This window comes from Lampris incognitus, chromosome 19 (assembly GCF_029633865.1).
Source record: "Lampris incognitus isolate fLamInc1 chromosome 19, fLamInc1.hap2, whole genome shotgun sequence".
Classification (NCBI taxonomy): domain Eukaryota; kingdom Metazoa; phylum Chordata; class Actinopteri; order Lampriformes; family Lampridae; genus Lampris; species Lampris incognitus.
In genome coordinates this window covers 26,060,930-26,079,249 of record NC_079229.1, presented here as the reverse complement: position 1 = coordinate 26,079,249, position 18,320 = coordinate 26,060,930, and the positions used below count along the sequence as shown (strand labels likewise).

The 18,320-nt window shown below is 45.2% G+C and overlaps 1 protein-coding gene across 1 annotated transcript in view; it reads left to right on the top strand.

Moving 5' to 3' along the window:
* slc4a2b (solute carrier family 4 member 2b) overlaps window positions 1–18,320 on the top strand; it is a 47,496-nt gene that overhangs the window by 26,285 nt on the left and 2,891 nt on the right. Inside the window, exons 4-23 of the mRNA XM_056299645.1 lie at window positions 2,144–2,312; window positions 3,040–3,266; window positions 3,725–3,852; window positions 4,726–4,946; window positions 7,795–7,931; window positions 9,384–9,564; window positions 9,734–9,869; window positions 10,445–10,646; window positions 10,989–11,094; window positions 11,281–11,465; window positions 11,824–12,040; window positions 12,644–12,847; window positions 12,994–13,142; window positions 14,578–14,772; window positions 15,214–15,441; window positions 15,915–16,004; window positions 16,113–16,279; window positions 16,963–17,216; window positions 17,606–17,775; window positions 18,135–18,308. Coding sequence (XP_056155620.1) covers window positions 2,144–2,312; window positions 3,040–3,266; window positions 3,725–3,852; window positions 4,726–4,946; window positions 7,795–7,931; window positions 9,384–9,564; window positions 9,734–9,869; window positions 10,445–10,646; window positions 10,989–11,094; window positions 11,281–11,465; window positions 11,824–12,040; window positions 12,644–12,847; window positions 12,994–13,142; window positions 14,578–14,772; window positions 15,214–15,441; window positions 15,915–16,004; window positions 16,113–16,279; window positions 16,963–17,216; window positions 17,606–17,775; window positions 18,135–18,308 — 3,540 coding nt within the window. The remainder of the gene's footprint in view (window positions 1–2,143; window positions 2,313–3,039; window positions 3,267–3,724; window positions 3,853–4,725; window positions 4,947–7,794; window positions 7,932–9,383; window positions 9,565–9,733; window positions 9,870–10,444; window positions 10,647–10,988; window positions 11,095–11,280; window positions 11,466–11,823; window positions 12,041–12,643; window positions 12,848–12,993; window positions 13,143–14,577; window positions 14,773–15,213; window positions 15,442–15,914; window positions 16,005–16,112; window positions 16,280–16,962; window positions 17,217–17,605; window positions 17,776–18,134; window positions 18,309–18,320) is intronic.

The following is an 18,320-nucleotide window of genomic DNA, read 5'->3' as shown; positions in this document are numbered from 1 at the left end:
TCTACAGCGGAGCGTATTTTTGAAATTTGCTCCTCTTTTGAACTTTGGCTTGTTTTCTGGAACGTGCTCTGGCACAAACGCGTTAACTTTCACCCATATTTTGAATAGCTTACCCCTCTTCTTGAATATTGCATTTGTGAGACGTGCAATTAAACCGACCTACATTGTGATCATGGGTTCAACACCGCAGCCAAGTATTTTTTTTTTAGTATTGGTTGATTTGTGGGGGTGGGGTTTTTTCCCCTCTTCTTTTTTTTTTTTTTTTTTACATCCTATTTGGTAGTTTGTAGTAAAGGTTGATGAGATAAAGGTGTAGTCAATCCGCTTCTCTTTTCAAGTCTCTTGTGGAATTGTCGGAGCCTGTGATTAACCCAAGGTTTCGCAAAAAAAGGGAAAAAAATCAACCTCGGGTCAATATTGAGTGTGCTTGGCATGCTAACAAGTCTCTGCCCCAGTCGCATGGACTGCGTTTGTGTAAGGCTCTGCAGGCCGACGTTTCAAAAATCGTTCAGCTTACACATGTGCGGCATGTGCCCACGGGTCAACAGCTAACTCCCCGGCCTAGCACAGGTCATGGGAACCCAGTGGTCTATATGAGGAAAGTTTAAATCTCAAAAACGTTTTGTTTCGGGCATGCCTTCATCTAAAGCAGGATGAATGTCACTGCAAAACACAAGAATGCTGCAGTCTTAGTTTATATAGATCACCGTTTTTCTTTGCAGACTCCCGTGTTTACAACGCAACCTTTGACCTTTCTGGTGTACCTGCGGCACCGCTGTTCAGCGGCCAGCTGGAGCGAAATTTGATTTGCAGAGTAAAGCGTTTATATCGCGCTGAAACGTGTGATAGTTTGGTTACTGGAGGGCTCGAAAAGTGAAGTCAATCTGCGGAGCTGCAGAAAATGTTTGTGGCAGTATCTTGGTCCAAATGTTCCATACTGCTATAATCTGCCTGGCTCTCGTTCATTTAGTGTTCCCAAATGCCATTCCTGAACTTGCTTACCTCAATTTGTGAGTAAAGTGGACTGCTGTAAAGTATAGTTTTTATTGCAAAGTACTGTAGATAAAACCGTAAATCATCTGTAGAATCCTGCGACTCTTATCATAGAACTGTCTGCTTACTCAGGGCAGGAGACAGGGGGACAATGCTTTATTTATCTCATAGGTTTCAGGACACCCTGCGGTAAAGAGGAATATATGTGCTGACGGGACTTAGAAGTATTTTGGAATATTTAATTTCCGCTTTCCTGAAAGTGTAGCAAACAACACCAGCTGCTGGGCAGGCAAAAGGCACAGCACATCAGAACTGGTAACATAAGATCTTGACATCAGTTGGCTTCAGTCGGTGGGAGGCCTGTCTTCTGAGGCGTAGATTTTACAATGTTCACATCTTTGGCTACCATCGTCATCATTAAAACTCAGTATATTAATCTCTGAAATAGATTTCCGTATCGACTTCTATGTAATTGCAATGCTCTTACAATGCGAAGGGCTAATCGCATTTGCAGTTTGGGGACATATTTATATGTTCGCCCTGATGTTAGCGGCGTTTCTTGGTGGTTTGAAAACGGTTTGCGTGGGCACCAGATGACCTTATGGTGCCTTGCCCTCCCAGTTCCCCAGGACCCAGCACTGCCGTAGGGAAGGGTTTACCGGGGGAGCTAAAGGAGCCGTGTGTTAGCCAAGGCAGCGTCTGCTTTACTTTGAGGTGACCACAACCCAGTCCTGGTATTAAAAGTGGATCTTTGTGGTCCAACTCACCAGTCTGTTCCCATATCACAACACCTCACCTGCAGAGCAGGGCACAGTAGGACCCCCCTGTCCAGCTGTGGGAAAACAGATCTCTTATCAACCACGTGATCTCTGTGATACGACAGTTGTCGATGGTTGTGGATGATCTGATGCGTATGGCCACTGTTTTCAATTTAGGGCTAATTTCAAGAGGTCATGCTACAAGAGAGGCTGTGGAATTTAATACTTATGACCAGAACTCCCTCTAGTGTTGGTTTAAGGGAAAGACAAACTGTCGTGGCTCACCAAGCTGAACTGTGTCAAGTGAGCCTTACATGATCCTGCCATGTTGAACAAATCTCATCACAGCTATGCCTGCCTCTCCTGATCCATCTCCCTTCATATCCTTGCAGCCTGAGGCTGCTGCCGCCTCGTCGTTACGGGGGAATCCACGGCCAGAAGCAGAGGATGATGGAGACCTTAACAAGGCTTTGGGGGTCCAGCGCTTCCAGCAGATCCTCAGCCCTGCAGCCGCTGTTCCTGATGACCAGCACCGCAACTACCACGAGGAGGACATTGAATGTAAATTTAAAGAGGGCTCCTTCATTTGTCTTTCTTGCATTTAAAGAAATGGATAATATTAACTTAATTAAGCCCGTTAAGGAAATGTTATAGTGCAGCAGCAAACAGATTTGGACAGTGCAGAGCTTTGGGGGTGGGGGGGTGGACAACATATAGGCCCATTTGTAGCCTATATAAACTCAGTAGCCTCTAAGTATCGATACCCGATACAACAATTTAAACATGCATTTTAAATACACACTTTATTCAAGACAAAAAATATTTAAAGTTCAACATAGGGAAATAATCACCTGATTGTTTTTATTTTAAAAGAGACGATTATCGGCTATTGTGTTTTGTAAACGTTGACAACTTTATGAGTGGTACACGTGTTTTTCTGCATTGGGTTGCTTTGGTGAAATAATAAAACAATGTGTGCCATATTGTTTTTTTCCCAGTAAAAAGTGCTACCCAACTGCAGCCATTAAGTTGAACAACTTAAAAACTGTTCCTAACTTGGATATTTGTAGATTAGCTGTTGTCTCAAATACATCTGTTGTTAAAAAAAAGAAAATGAAACAAAATAGCAAATCTGTTTGCACAATAAATCTTTGACATGGTAGCTTTAACACTTTCTGATTCTGGTTCTGATTAATATTGCCACTCCAGGCTATCAGTAGACACCAAATGATAGGCTTGAATAGTGTCTCTGCTAAACCTTTACTACACCCCCACCTCCGCTCCCCAGACCACCGCCACTCCTCTCATCACATCCACCGGCCTCTGTCCAAACTGCCCTTGGAGGGGCGCAGAAAGAAGAGTGGCAAGAAAAAGAAAAAGGACAAAGACCACAGGAGCAGCACTAGTCCCAGCGGAGCCCCCATAGAGGAGGGGGAGGATGAGGAGGATGAAGATGAAGAAGGGGCTGACGACCATGCCACCCCCTCCGAGTCGGAAGGAGCTAAAGACGTGCAGGTATATACGTTTGATTTGGCGTTGTTCTTTGTCCCTGTAAAAAGGCGTGTCCTCTGTAAAGGGATGATTATAGAGAAGGTGCAAAAGTTGCATGTCTTTTGCAGTGTCTGTAACATGGACTCGATACACGCAGTTGAATTGTGAGAATATTCTCTAAAGGGTGAATGACCTATCAAGAACAAGCTGCCATTTTGATGATATGCTTCACACTCTGTTATCCAACCCGGTCGCTTGGCGTCGTACTATTACCATATTTTCCTCTATGAATATTTCAGTATGGCCTCAATCATTCATCAGCGGGGTGTCGTGTTACACTGATATCATGAAACTTCACAAAACATGGCCAGTTTTGACAAGATAAAAAAAAGTTTGACTCGGCAGTAGATCGTGGAAAACCAGAAAACTCTTATCTTCAACATTTGCCTCTGTTTCAGTTGTGTTCTCTGTTTCATTTTCAGTTCTTTGTGTCTGAAGAAGACCCCCACGTGGCCAAGCCTGGCAGCGAGAGCCCCTATCCGGCCCGTGAGTTGGACATCATACCGCAGTCTGCTGTGGGTGCAGACACTGACGACAGCACGTCCACAGAGTGAGTCCAGGATGGTTTCTGCAGGAAACTCCCAGTATACTGTGTTAGTCGTTACGAAGGATGTGGTAAAAACACGGTGTTCCCCCTTGGCCTATAACCATGTCATATCTGCTGTGATGATTGCGTAACACACATCTTTTGTTTTGTTCCACAAATGTTCTTACAGCCACTCTGTGACCTTGCGTTGATTGGCTAAGGCACTTGGGTGCATGTGTCTAGTCTTTGCCTCATTGGTTAGTGAGGCACACACTGTACGTTACCATGTCCCAGGCATCTAGTGGGCCCACTGGGCCTGATCTGATGGACCCAAATAATCTTTTTCACGGGGAGACCCATATATCACCTGTCTGTTTAGAGGACCCTGGCCAACACACCCAACCTCCCCAGGCTCCCCTTAATGACATTTAGTTTTCTGCCGCATCATTGCCATAGCTCGTCTGGAGTAAAGCATCGTGTGTGTGACTCATTTACACCCTCTCAGAGAAAAACTTAGTACCCGAGGATTCATGTAAAACCTTTGGATGTAAAGAAGAAGACAGAGGAAGTCAGTTTAGTTTTCCTTATACTTTTAAATTCAGAGCAGCTCTCTGTGACAGCGGTGAAGTAATTTAGAGGTCTGACTTTTAAAGGACGGCAAGTTCATCCTGATTGTTCCCGACGTTGCTCGGAGGACTTTTCTGGCCATTTCGCTGCAGCAGTTTTGCGTCATCTTGTCACTACAAGTCTCCACCTTTCTCTTGAGTTTCACAAGAATCTACAGGGAAAATAAAAGTTACGTCAGCCAAAGACAAGTACCTCAAATACAGGTATGGGTTTGTCCTTCGGTGCCCCTTAAACCTTTGTCTTTCCTTTTCTTTTGTTATGCTTCTGCAGAAAGCTAGCTCCACCTGCCAGTCCCAGCCCCGCTCTCCCCACAGCGCCACCTGACCATATACCACTGACACGGGTCTCCTCCGCCAGCCGCAGCTACGACCTTCAGGAGCGCCGACGCACAGGCAACATGACAGGTGCCGAGCAGGCCAAATACCAGCGCATCCCGACTGATGAGAGCGAAGCTCAGACCCTCGCTTCAGCGGATTTAGACGGTATCAAAAGTAAGTAGTCAAGGGGTGATGAGAGAAGCTTTGACATCACTGAGCAGGCTTTCGAGTTGTAGCACTTTATGATACTGATTGTTTGGATGATGCTCTTGTTTTGTGGCGCAAGTCAGCAACATGGAATACTTGGAGCGCATATATACTTGACAAGGTCAGGGCTCAGGCTGTTATTCTACCACTGCAACACAGTGAAAAGAGGTTGTTTTTTAGTCTTGATCACCAGTCTTGATTTTCCTGCACCTGAAAAGTGTTTTGGTGAGGCACCTGTGTGCAGTGAACTTAACAAATGTAAAATTTTGTCGTCAAGGAGCTGATAGAAATTATGGTTTATGTTGTGTTTGTGTGTATGTATGTGCAAGTATTTTCCAACTTCTTTTATATCTTAACATTATTACTGCTCCAGCTGAGCTCTGTGATTACACTTAGGTAACAGTCTCTGAGTCTTGGGCTCCCCTGAGGGTTTTGGAATGCTTCAGAGACAGCGGAGTAGACAGGGTTACATTAATGAGGGGCGCCGCAAGTACCTCCGCACTGTGGCCGCAGCTCCGCTGCCCTGTGATGTACCCAGCCCATCGTGAGGGTTGTGGCCCGGTGCAGGGCGATTTACGTCAGGGAGCCGACCCCTCGGCAGGTAGCACCATCTCATCACAGAGTGTGGCAGACAGGCCCTCGTAATTAGATTAGCTGTTCCCGCTGTCAGCTGAGGCCGCTGGAATCGGGCCCGAGTCAACACAGTGGCTAATTGAGAAACTTTGCCCTTCAGTTCACAATCCAAGAGCCATTAGCGGAGTGAAACTAGGAGGGTAGGACGAGCTTAGAAATATGTAAAATGGCAAAAGGGGGGCTATGGAGATGTGTTACAGATTGGTACTTGGATCATCATGGGGGCTTAGTGACACAATGGGTATAACTTCCCTGAAGGTTCCATCAGCAGTCATTCCCTCGTATCTTCTTTTATCTGCTTCCCGCCACTGTAAATTATCCTGGGAAAGTAACCCTGTGGCTGGCTGCTGCTCAACAATAGGAATTATTAGACCACTGCCCCTCCCCTTTTATTCCACCTGAGCTGGTTAGCACCTTTGCTCACTAATGAATCCTGATGGATTTGGCCCATGCAGGGTCAGACGGCGGTCAAGAAATGGCAAGTTTTTCCGCTTTGTCAAAACTAGTGCACATTGCACAAGTATAAGCAAAGCGTGGAGTTTGAGCAGCATTGAGGTGTCACGTAGTCCAGTGGCCGTGCCAGCCCAACGCCCACCACAAAAATCTTCTCTTCCTTCAAGAACCCCAAGCCGGGCTCTGTCCTATTCCAGGTGCTGCCCCAAGCCTTCACTCACACACCATTGGTTACACCTCGAAGCTGCCTGACAATGGATCTTCTCAGTGGGAAGTTATACCTGAGGGGTGAAGTACAGGGGAAGCTAGAACGAGGTTACCTTACTTTTGAGCTCTTGGAGGCAAAGTAGCTAGCCAGCCAAGCCAGACATCCGAGTCTTCAAACCTTGTATTTTTCCTTTTTGAGGCTTTGCATTGTGTTCTGGGTAATGAGTTTTAACTTTGCTGAAGAGCCACAAAAGCGTCACTGTTTGCTATGTGGCACAGACGATCGTGTATCAAGGTAAGGTTTTGAGACTTTACGTTGTGTTCTGAGTGAGTTTTAACTTTGATGAAGAACCACAAAAGCATCACTGTTTGTTTTGTAGCACAGCCGATCGTGTATCAAGGTAAGGCAACTGTATTATTTGAGAGGGTGAAGTATCCTGTACTGCTTGCAAGGTGTATCGGCATGTTGCTGTGAGATTGTTTTTCTCATTGATTGGATTTTCTTGAGTTTTCTTGGGGTCTAAAGCTATTGGGTTGTTGTATCACTGTTCTTTTTTTAGCTAGGAGAAAGGTGTGAAAGTAAGCTGTTTCTTTATCCAATTTCTGGTACAGTCATGAGTCAGATTTAGAATATTACAACCTGAACCAGTAGAGTATTTTTTCCCCCTTTCACTGGTCATTTGCCAGCATCTCACAAGGATCCTAAACCACAGTGTTGTGTCTCTAGCGTCCATTGAGTTGGCCTTTGCCCATATCCCATGCAGTGCTTAGTGCACTGCCATAGTGGGTAACCTTAGCTCCTGCAGTGGGACCTCAAGAAAATGGCCTGGCACTGTCAGTCGTGGTGCTGAGATTTGATCTGAGGGCCAAAGGTCACCTCACGGCAGGCTGAAAGCTTTAGAAGGACTTGTGACTATAGGGCGGGGCGATATGATAAAAATCAAATATCAGAATATTTTTGGCTGAATACCTTGTTGTCAACAATATGATGATAGTTTTTAAAAAAAATTATTTGTGCTTTTATAAGAGATTTACACATCACCAGCCCTGCTCCTGGAGAGCTACCGTCCTGCTGGGTTTCACTCCAATCCTAATTTAACACATCTTTAACACATGGTTTTCTGATTTCGTGTTTCCATACAAGTGTTTCAATGGGCTTATAACCCTGGTGGCGCCCATCTCCTCTCCAGGGTATGGGTGCCGTTGGCTTTGTCATGTCACAATATCAATATTGCATTTCCCAGCTCTATGTGAGCGCATCACAGTGAAACGGTGGGGCATTTCTGCTGTACAGAGCACTGACAGCCAGCTCCCTTAGGCACCACTTGGGTGGCCTATTTGCTGTTTTCATGAATGGTAGTTAATGCGTGCGTGTGTGTGTGTGTGTGTGTGTGTGTGTGTGTGTGTGTGTGGGGATTTTTGAGGCAAATGTCCATCCACCCTAAAAGAATGTGATGGTGAAGGTGGCTGTCTTTTGATGTAGTCAAGCTGTATCTTTTTTGACAAGCTCCTTCTCTTCCAGGTCATCGTTTTGAGGATGTGCCCGGTGTTCGGAGACACCTTGTCAGAAAGAGCGGCAAAGGTCAGGTGGTGCACATCGGCAAGGACCATAAAGAGCCCAGCACCCGCAGCCGCAAACAGGACCGCACACCTCATGAGGTGAGACATCACCAGAGAACTAGAGGAACCTGTCGTCCTCATGTGCTTTAGGTTCAGTGCAGGACACTTATCACTTTCCTTAGCCTCTTTATTTTAAAATGTTCCTCTCTTTTGTATTAGTGAAATGACCTCTCTTTAGTGAATGAGTATTTTGTGAACTGATTCATGGTGAAAATGCACAACTGATAGTGGTGGCAGACAGAGTCAAGGGTTTAGATTTTTCCCATGGGAATGGAGTTCAGTGTTGTTACTACATTAATTACATTTCTAGTAGGTTAGTAATGGGAAGAAGGGTCCATGCTAGACTTTTTTAATTTCTTTTATCCATAGCCTCTTCAGGTCTTGGTTAACAGTAAGTATGGGGATCATGTCAGAAATCCTGGGAATTGTCCTCCTTTTTTCTTTTCCTCAAGTTTGGCACTGCCTCCTATCTTTTGTTGATTAGATAGGGGGCTGGGCACAATTAAAAATGAATGAATGGGTTCTTTCCTTTCACACGGGTAAAAGAAAAGGGGGAGAAGAGAGGAGCTCAGGTAACCAAAAACTGGGAGCTCCTGAAAGAGGGAGAGCTATATTTTATTAACACACACACACACACACACACACAGAGGCCTCCAGCGGTCCAGGTAAACAACAGGTACCTGTCCGAGGTGTGTAAAAGTACACGCAGGGGTGTGTAGATGTGAGGATCCCACCCCCTCTGTGCCGGTGTCGGAGATTTTTTTCCCCTGTTTGAGTTCGTTCCTCCACCCTCTCCGTCCTCCAGTCACTACCTGTGGTTCTGTTTCGCTCTGCCTCGCGGCCAGAGGGCATACTGCTGGACGGCTCCGGTCAGATGGGTCACCACCAGAAGGTGAGGCTGGTTAACCAGCCAAAGCCAGGTTTGAGGAGTGGGAGTGTGTTTTTCACTAGCATGTGGTGTTGATTGGCACAGCAGCAGATTAAATGGAGACTGTAGTGTTTTCCAGGCTACCCTGTGATTTTGGTTTGCGTCATTTTACAGACAGATGTGACTGACCAGCATGTTGTTTTCATAATTGAATGCCATTTAGCAATGTCTCAGTACTGAGAGGAAGGTCTTGAAAGGTGTGGCAAGCCACAGAATGTTTGTCCTCTCTGCCAAGATGTGTAGATATAGGTATTTTGAATTTAGTGTCTATTTTTCATTTGTTCCATACCCTTATTGTAACTAGTCTTCTTTTTGTTTGAAATGACACCCAGTTTGTTTTACCAAGCAACATCTAGCAGCCACAGATGTCACCTCAGCTCCGTGCTTCAAGTCTGAACATGTCAATGCACTTCAGGTTGACTCTCTATGGGAGCATCCTTGAAGAAGCCACTTGTTGATATTTGGCACACTAAACATGCATGGCCTTCTGTGTCAAGGAAACGCTCCATTATCTCAGCATCACCGCTATGGCTGATATGTTCTTATCTATATCACCTCCCTAGGTCTTTGTGGAGCTGAACGAGCTGACCATGGACAAGAACCAGGAGATGCAGTGGAAGGAGACTGCTCGCTGGATCAAGTTTGAGGAGGATGTTGAAGAGGAGACTGACCGCTGGGGGAAACCTCATGTGGCGTCACTCTCCTTCCGTAGCTTGTTGGAGCTGCGCAAGACCATCTCTCACGGTGAGAAACCAACACTTATGTGTTTATGTGTGTGTGTTTAAGATTAACAGAGAGAGACAGACAGAAGTAAACATTGGACGCAACTCGTGTTTTGTCAACAATACAAGTTCATGGATGAGCTCAACTTTTCCATCGTAATCCAAGAGCAATGCGTGCATCCATCCCACAGGGGCAGTATTGCTGGACCTGGACCAGAAGACTCTACCTGGCATCGCCCACCAGGTGGTGGAGCAGATGATCATTTCTGACCAGATCAAGGCTGAGGATCGTGCCAACGTCCTGAGGGCCCTGCTACTCAAACACAGGTAACCAGCACCACCCGTTTTCAACATCACATCAGGAACCTCGTGGCAATCTAAGGCAAGCTGTGTTGATTTAATTAAAAAAAAAAAAAATTCAAAGTATATTGGAATATCAACAAAATCCCATTTCAGTGTGAAATTTTTAGATATGCCTGTTGATTTAGATTTACCTTAATATCACAAACTTCTGTCATTTTGAAGGGCCAATAGACATGCCAACTGGTGTTTAATATGTCTTTACAGTTTACAGATTACATTTCACTACTAATTGTGTTTTCCTTTTTTTCCCTTTTGTGTGCAGTACGTATTACGCATCAGTAACGTGTGTGTGTGTGTGTGTGTGTGTGTGTGTAAACACATTTTTTGTTAAAAGAAAACAATTGCGTTACAATGGGTTGCAAGTGTCCTGTTTGCCGATGATTGAAAAATATTGTTGATGTAAAAGGATGAGTTTGATGGATGATTAAACTCTGTGTCTCTCGTTGCTGTATGCTCCCCGCTACTAGGTGGCTCCATGCCCTGTCACAGCCTCTATTCCTCCTCCTCACCCTCTCTCTTCCTCTCCCTCCCTCCCCCAGTCACCCGAGCGATGAGAAGGAGCATAACAGCCCTTTCCCCAGGAATATTTCTGCAGCCAGCTTGGGAAGCCTGATGGCCCACCACCACAGCACCAACCACATCCACCAGCCAGAGCCCACCGTCACCGATCCTCTGATGGGCGGCACCAACATAGCTGGGGAAACGGACACACGCATTGACATGGAGAAGAATGAGATGCAGGTGGGTTCACAGTCAGATGGAATTAAAAATTGCAGGCCTCCCCGTGGCTTGGTAAGCGCTCAGGCTATGGACTCAGGTTGGATCTCAATATCCTGAGTTCAACTTTGGCTCATGACCTTTGCTTTCATGTCTTCCTCTCTCTCCCCCTGCTCCCTAAATTCCCTGTTTCACTATACTGTCTTAAAAAAAAAAGAGCAAAAGTTGCCAAAAAAATACAGTCGTTCACTTTCACTGCCAGATTTTCTGTTTTTGAATTGGGTTAGTTTTGTAATTGTGATGGCATTTCTGTATCCTCTGGATAGCTTGGGGTTCACATCCTGTGTTGTTTGCCATTTCCTGCAGAAGGAGTCCACCCCGTCCCTTGGCATGCATCGCTCAAAGTCCAAACACGAGCTGAAGCTGCTGGAGAAGATACCAGAGAACGCTGAGGCCACGGTTGTCCTTGTGGGTGAGTTCTCTCCAACTGCGCCGTAAAACAACAAGCAAGCTTATTCATACTCGAAATACTAAATTATCAAAGAATCTCCTTGCCTATCTTAAATTACAGCCTTCATTGTTTCTGTTTATTTGTCTGTTATCGTGTTTGTAGTACTACATGTGTGTTCATGTTAATTGTTATCCTGGGGTCTTCCAGGCAGCGTGGATTTTCTGGAGCAGCCCACCATGGCATTTGTCCGGCTGCAGGAGGCAGTGGAGCTGGACTCTGTCCTTGAGGTCCCTGTGCCTGTCAGGTTCCTCTTTGTGCTGCTGGGACCACCCAGTACCAGCATGGACTACCACCAAATAGGACGCTCCATCTCCACACTCATGTCTGACAAAGTGAGTGACGTATAGGCAGGAATTAAAACTTGTTTTCATCGTTAGTTTCTTTCATTGTAGTTGTTTCGATTTGTTGTTTGACTATTATGTCCATCAGCCAACTTTGGTGTTTGCAGAACTTCTCTGTTGGCTTTACCCATTTTGCAAGCCAGTAGCCAGAAATGGACTCACAAGCCACAGCCCAGAATTTAATAGGAAATATGTGGAATATTATAAGAAGCTTCTGCTTCATAGTCAGGCCCACCACTCAGGAGAGAGTTCTCAGGGGATCAGAATCAGAATACTTTATTCATCCCCGAGGGGATATGAATTAATCTATACCTCCATTGAGACTTTCCCCCTGCTTACCCATCACTAGCACTTCCACGAGGCGGCCTACCTCGCAGATGACAGACAGGATCTCCTCAACGCCATCAATGGCTTCCTGGACTGTAGCATTGTGCTGCCCCCCTCAGAAATGGGCGGGGACGAGCTTCTACACTCGGTAGCTCGCTTCCAGAGGGAGATGCTTCGGAAGAGGGAGGAACAGGAGGTGAAACTGTTGGCTAAGGAGCCCAAGAGCCTCGAAGATCAAGGTGAGCAACCTCCTATTGAACTGAGTGGGAGTGAGTAACAGTAACTAAAAATGGCCAATTGGGAATAACTGCACATGTCAGTCCCCTATTAGAAATAGCTGGTAGGGAATTTGGGACTTGCAGTCCCTGACTTCAACCACATAATCTTAAGTACATGGCAGTTTAGCATGGCAGGGAAATAAAAAAAAAAAATCAGCTGTAATGTTTAAGTGGCACAGATATGCACAGTTGGTGTCATGAGAACACCTTCGGATTAAAGCCTTGACTGTCGAATAGTAAAAAGCATCGTTAAATATATTTAACATGATCGTTTTAGATCTGATGATGATTGTGTAGCATTGATAAAAATTTTACAGTCTCCATGTTGGATATAGCCATTTCCTAAAATCGAAACCTGTGGATGCCTCCCAACTGGAAAAAGTGAAAGAGCATCTTGTTGTTCACAGCATGACAGTAACACAGCATTAGTCTCCGTCAATCAAATGTCTGTGGGTTTGTGGGGATGCTTCAGGGGATTTCGGTTTCACTGAAACAATTATGTTATGCAATCAACTTTTTGTCTTTGTTAATCCATGGCCTATTCTCACCCTGTCCTCCCTGAAGCCCTTATCATGCCACTGAAGAAATCAGACGACCCCTTGGAACGCACTGGCCGCCCCTTTGGTGGGATGATCCGAGATGTACGCCGCCGCTACCCGAAGTATGTCAGCGACTTCAAGGACGCCCTGAATGCTCAGTGCATGGCCGCCATTATCTTTATCTACTTTGCCGCCCTCTCCCCGGCCATCACGTTCGGAGGCCTCCTGGGTGAGTTTCTCTTGGGGGGGGGACAAAATTTAACCCTCTGTGTTGCATCAGCATACCAAGATCCTCTGTGGTTGCAGCTCTTGATTTTAATGACTGTAACAGTAGTTTGAACTGGCAGTTGATGGGATGTGTGTTCCTGGTTCCAGGTGAGAAGACGGAAGGTCTGATTGGTGTGTCTGAGCTGATTGTGTCGACGGCAGTGCAAGGCGTGGTGTTCTGCTTACTGGGGGCTCAGCCACTCCTTGTTGTGGGCTTCTCCGGACCTCTGCTGGTCTTCGAAGAGGCTTTCTACTCTGTGAGTTGATAGTTGAGGAAATCATCAGTTTTTTTTTTCTTAGTAGTGATCAATGGGACATAAATGAACACTGCATATCATACTTTTTATAGAGCTATTGTTTATGCATAATATATGGTTCAATCTAACAACAATTCATCTTTCTTTCTCAAACTCGAACCAAGTTGATGTGAGCATTGTGCGGGTCAGATGCGGTTCAGCAGATTTTGATTGGTCATGAAGCAAAGTCCATCGGTAGCTAATTTTACTAAGTTAGACTAAATCAATTTTGCAAACACAAATGCGACCCTTGGCTAGTTTCGTCATGGGGCTAGTTTCATCATGGAGTGATTTGATAGTTCTTTGGAGCCAGTTAAGTCGGTGTTTGAATGTGGAACATGTATGCAAAAGTTGAGAGAAGGGACCCGCAAGAGAAAGCTGAGCTTGAGCGCAATTACAAAGAACCTGTAAACATGTATTTGACAATATCCATACCAACTGGTCGGTTAATCATAGAAATGTAAAATGTATGGTGATAATTATTGAATCTCTTTCATGGAATTAACAATCAAATATTACTTAGGTTGGATTAAATGCTGTTAAAGTTTTAATGTATGCAGGTCCTGCAGAGAGATGGTAAAGAAAAATCTCATCTTTATTTACTAAAACAGCTTCACAGTAGACTTCCTGGGATTTGCAGAATCATAACAGCAGCCCATGCTTTGATAGATGTGATAAATCTCTTATCTAATGTGGCATAGCTCAGGAGGTAGAGCGGGTCGTCCGGTTATCGGAAGGTCGCTGGCTCGATCCCCGGCTCCTCCAGAGAGCATGGCGAAGTGTCTTGAGCAAGACACTGAACCCCTAACTGTTCCCGATGAGCAGGTTGGCGCCTTGCATGGCAGCCTCCATCATCCGTGTGTGAATGGGTGAATGTGAGGCATACACTGTAAAGCAGTTTGAGTGGTTGGTGGACTAGAAAAGCACTATTATAAATGCAGTCCATTTATCATTCCATTTAGTACCTCTGCTGAGCACTTTATAAAAAAATGTTTCATCAAAATCCCTCAAAATGGATTTATAATGTTTAGAATGAAACTCCTCAGGTTATCTTTTTTATTTCCCTGGCACTGCTCTCTCACCTGATCATTTTCGGGTAACATAAATATTAAAATGCCGATATGATGGCTCCTACCTTTGTGCTACTCACAGTTATGTATTCTGGTGGCTGTTAGTTGTTCCACTTTTTCATTTATTCTTAGTAGCTCAGATTTAAAAGTCAGCCAAAATGACATTCATGACTATGACTATTTTGGGGATACTGTTTTTTGATATATGTTTTACTGTGTATATAGCATGTGTGCTGGCTATGTGATTTGTCGTGTTCTTGCCATAGAAATATCCCTATGCGGTGAAAATAATGGCCATTGAATGTAATGTGTCTATATATTCACAGTTTTGCAAAGGGAACGAGTTGGAGTACCTGACGGGCCGGGTATGGATCGGGTTCTGGCTCATCTTCATCGTGGTCGTCACCGTGGCCTTCGAGGGCAGCTTCCTGGTCCGGTTTGTGTCCCGTTTCACCCAGGAGATCTTCTCCTTCCTCATCTCGCTCATCTTCATCTGTGAGACCTTCGTTAAGCTGGCCAGGGTACGCAGAGGACTTGACCACGCTGATAACAAGAACTTTTTGTTGCTGTGCCGGGGGGGGGGGGGGGGTTAAGTTGGTGTGACACTGAATCTAGCTGACTAGTTTTTGGATGTCATTCAAACATGGGGTTTGACATGAGAATTTTTTTCTATCAAGTGCACTTCCAAATTGTTACATGATCGAGTAGCTCTGAAAGTTGAATGGATTGAGAGTTGAACTATTATCTGAGCTTATGATTTAGGACGGCTGCTATTTTTAGAGCTTAGTGGCACAGACTTGAAAGGGATTTGATTCCAAGCTATTCTCCATTCCCAGAAAGTGGCCCCTTAAAGTGTGTTGAATGCTAATCCCCATGAAGAGGTGTTAAAGTAATCTGTGTGTGTGTGTGTGTGTGTGGCAATAAACTGTGCATTAATGTCAGCCCTCCGTGTTGTCTGGCAGATTTTCAAGGAGCACCCATTGAAACGCTGTTCCCTCAACAACAGCACAGATGGAGACGCCGTCGGAGAAAATATCACACTTATGCTAACCAACAGCAGCAAGCCTGTGACTGTGACGGTCAGAGGGGAGCCTAACACTGCGTTGCTTTCCCTTGTGATGATGGCGGGAACCTTCTTCATCGCCTTCTACTTGCGCAAGTTCAGGAACAGCGCTTTCTTCCCAGGGAGGGTCAGACACTATATTTACTTCACTACCTCTGTAACGTCTGTACTCTTGTTACTGTGCCCCGAAACATTGTTCATACGGGGGACTGTGTGTGGTTTTTGAAAATTGGTGTAGCATTACCTTTGTTATCCTGACCTCTCGAGAGTGGAGATTTTTCCAGGTGTTTCAGTTCTTCTGAACAAGTAGCCTATATATTAAATCCAGGACTGGTTAGTGTTTCAGATACCGTTTGTGTCCACGTGTTTAAAATAGTGATCACACTTTAGTTTTAAAGTTAAAGTGTTGTTTTTGTTGGTGTTTTTTTTAAGGTTTTAAGTTCTATTTTAAACTCCGATTTCACACAGTCGGCATGGGAGTCTGGGTCACCGTTAAATCTGTGTGCCTGATATTGAACTGGTATTCAACGGTAGTCATGATTTCATTTGCAAAGCAGCCCGGTCATTTGTATTCAAATTGTCCCCTGCTGTGGTGTTCAGTTTCGCAGGATGATTGGAGATTTTGGGGTACCCATCGCCATCCTCATCATGGTTTTGATAGACTACAGCATAGATGATACGTACACACAGGTGAACATCAGGCCCATTATCGAACAAATTGCTTGAACGTTGAATGTTTTGAGTTTTATTCTCAGAGCCATTCCATGAAAACCCTCGCTCTCCTTACCCTCTATCCAGAAACTAAGTGTTCCCAGCGGTTTCTCTGTGACAAGTCCAGACAAGCGTGGTTGGGTCATCAGTCCCTTTGGTTCAGATGGTCAGTTCCCCATCTGGATGATGTTTGGCTGCTTGCTCCCTGCCCTTCTGGTCTTCATCCTCATCTTTATGGAGACCCAGATCACCACGTGAGTTAGCACCTCAGCCACACCATATTTCTCGTCGACTGCCTTTGCCACGCTAGTATAGTCTAATATGGAAGCTGAGGAGCGAGTCACTTGGTGCCTTAAACTTGGCTTGTACCGGTAAAAGAGTTGCAGTGAGTCAATACTCATTAATAGTCGCTGTCCAGACTTTGGCCAGGTAAGAATAGTTGGAGTAAGGTCAAATCAATGTATTGTGTACATTTAAATGTTCCCACTATGGCTGCTGAGAAAGGACACGCCATCAATTTTTGAAGGGGAAGAGCTAGTTATTCTTTCAATTTGCTCTGCAGTTTTTTTTTCCCTCTTTGAGTTGACTACATCCAGCCTCCATTGGTATTCCTTATTAGCTAAGAATAAAAGAAAAACTTGCTCTGTGCAGATTTTTTCCTATGTATAATGTTGCTTCGTTCTTTGTACCTTGCACAAAAAGATGCCTATCTTTACCTAGTACCTATCTTCACTTGCTCACTTCGATATCCTGGATGGGTATGCCAATATTCTCCCAAAGATATTTTTGCAGCACTCTTATTACTCGAGAGAGCTTATCTGCTTCAGAAAGTTGTTTTTGTTTTCGTGTTGTATCAGGTTAAATTTCTCATACCTAGCAGTAAACAAACCAAAAAGATAGAAAAATAGCCCCTGTTTTCCTTCCTACCTTTCTCCAGTCTGATAGTGAGTAAGAAGGAGCGGATGCTGGTGAAGGGATCTGGTTTCCACCTGGACCTGCTGCTGATTGTCGTGCTGGGCGGCAGCTCCGCTCTCTTCGGCCTGCCGTGGATGGCCGCAGCAACCGTTCGCTCCGTAACCCATGCCAACGCCCTCACCGTCATGAGCAAGGCTGTTGCACCCGGAGACAAGCCACGTATCCAGGAAGTGAAAGAGCAGAGGGTCACAGGGCTGCTGGTGGCAGTCTTGGTCGGTGAGTGTCGGACATGAGAAAGGGGGTTATAGCCATCGGCTGCAAAATGTCAACGTGAACTGGTGATTAGATGGTGCACAGCTTGGCGTTCTGTCTTTGATGAGAGTGTCCTTGTCGTCTTGCTGTCCTTTCGGACTGCGGTTGTGCACGCCCATTTAGATATTACATTTCAAACATCTTGGAATTTGAAGTGAGCGGGTTGTGTTGCTCTTTATACTTGCCAAATTTGGTTGTGATGACTCTGATTGTGTAATTGGTCGTACCTCCAAATCTCAATCATGTTCGTGTTTTTTGTACATGAGTATTCCCTCTCTCACCATCACTCTCTCCTGTCCATATTAACCCTCACCACTCCCCTACCTACCTGCTCCTCACCATCCTTCCCCCAGGGATGTCCATTGTTATAGGAGACCTACTCCGTCAGATCCCCCTGGCGGTGCTGTTTGGCATCTTCCTCTACATGGGTGTGATGTCCCTCAATGGCATCCAGCTCACGGAGCGTATGATGCTGCTGCTCATGCCTCCCAAGTACCACCCCGACCACACCTACGTACGCAAGGTAAGAGACGCCGGCAGAAAGACGAGACTCAGCAGGAATTTACCTGAAAACACAAATAAGAGATTTAAGAGAATCATCACAAACATTAACGGTAGTAGAGTATTGGGAGGAGAAACGGGGTTAATTGGGGTTGCTGCATCCTAAATTAGCCTGGAAATGTTACCGTGAACTTTGTAGTCATTGGAAAGACAAATAAGTTGGAAAAAATATATCACAATAAAGATTTTTTTTTCTCAAAATGATGATAATGTAGCCAGGTGAAATCTTTCGCAAATGTTATCAATTAAATCCCAAGAAAATAATTACTTGTGAAACTGTGTGAGCTCGGCTCACAGGAAGTCTGTTCTTTGTGTGCACAGGTACGCACGCTTAGGATGCACCTGTTCACCTGCATCCAGCTGGTGTGCTTGGCAGTGCTGTGGGCTGTTATGCTGACCCAGGCGTCGCTGGCCTTTCCGTTTGTCCTCATCCTCACCGTCCCCGTCAAGATGTTCCTGCTCCCGCGCATCTTCACCGTCAGAGAGATGCTATGTGTAAGTCGGCCA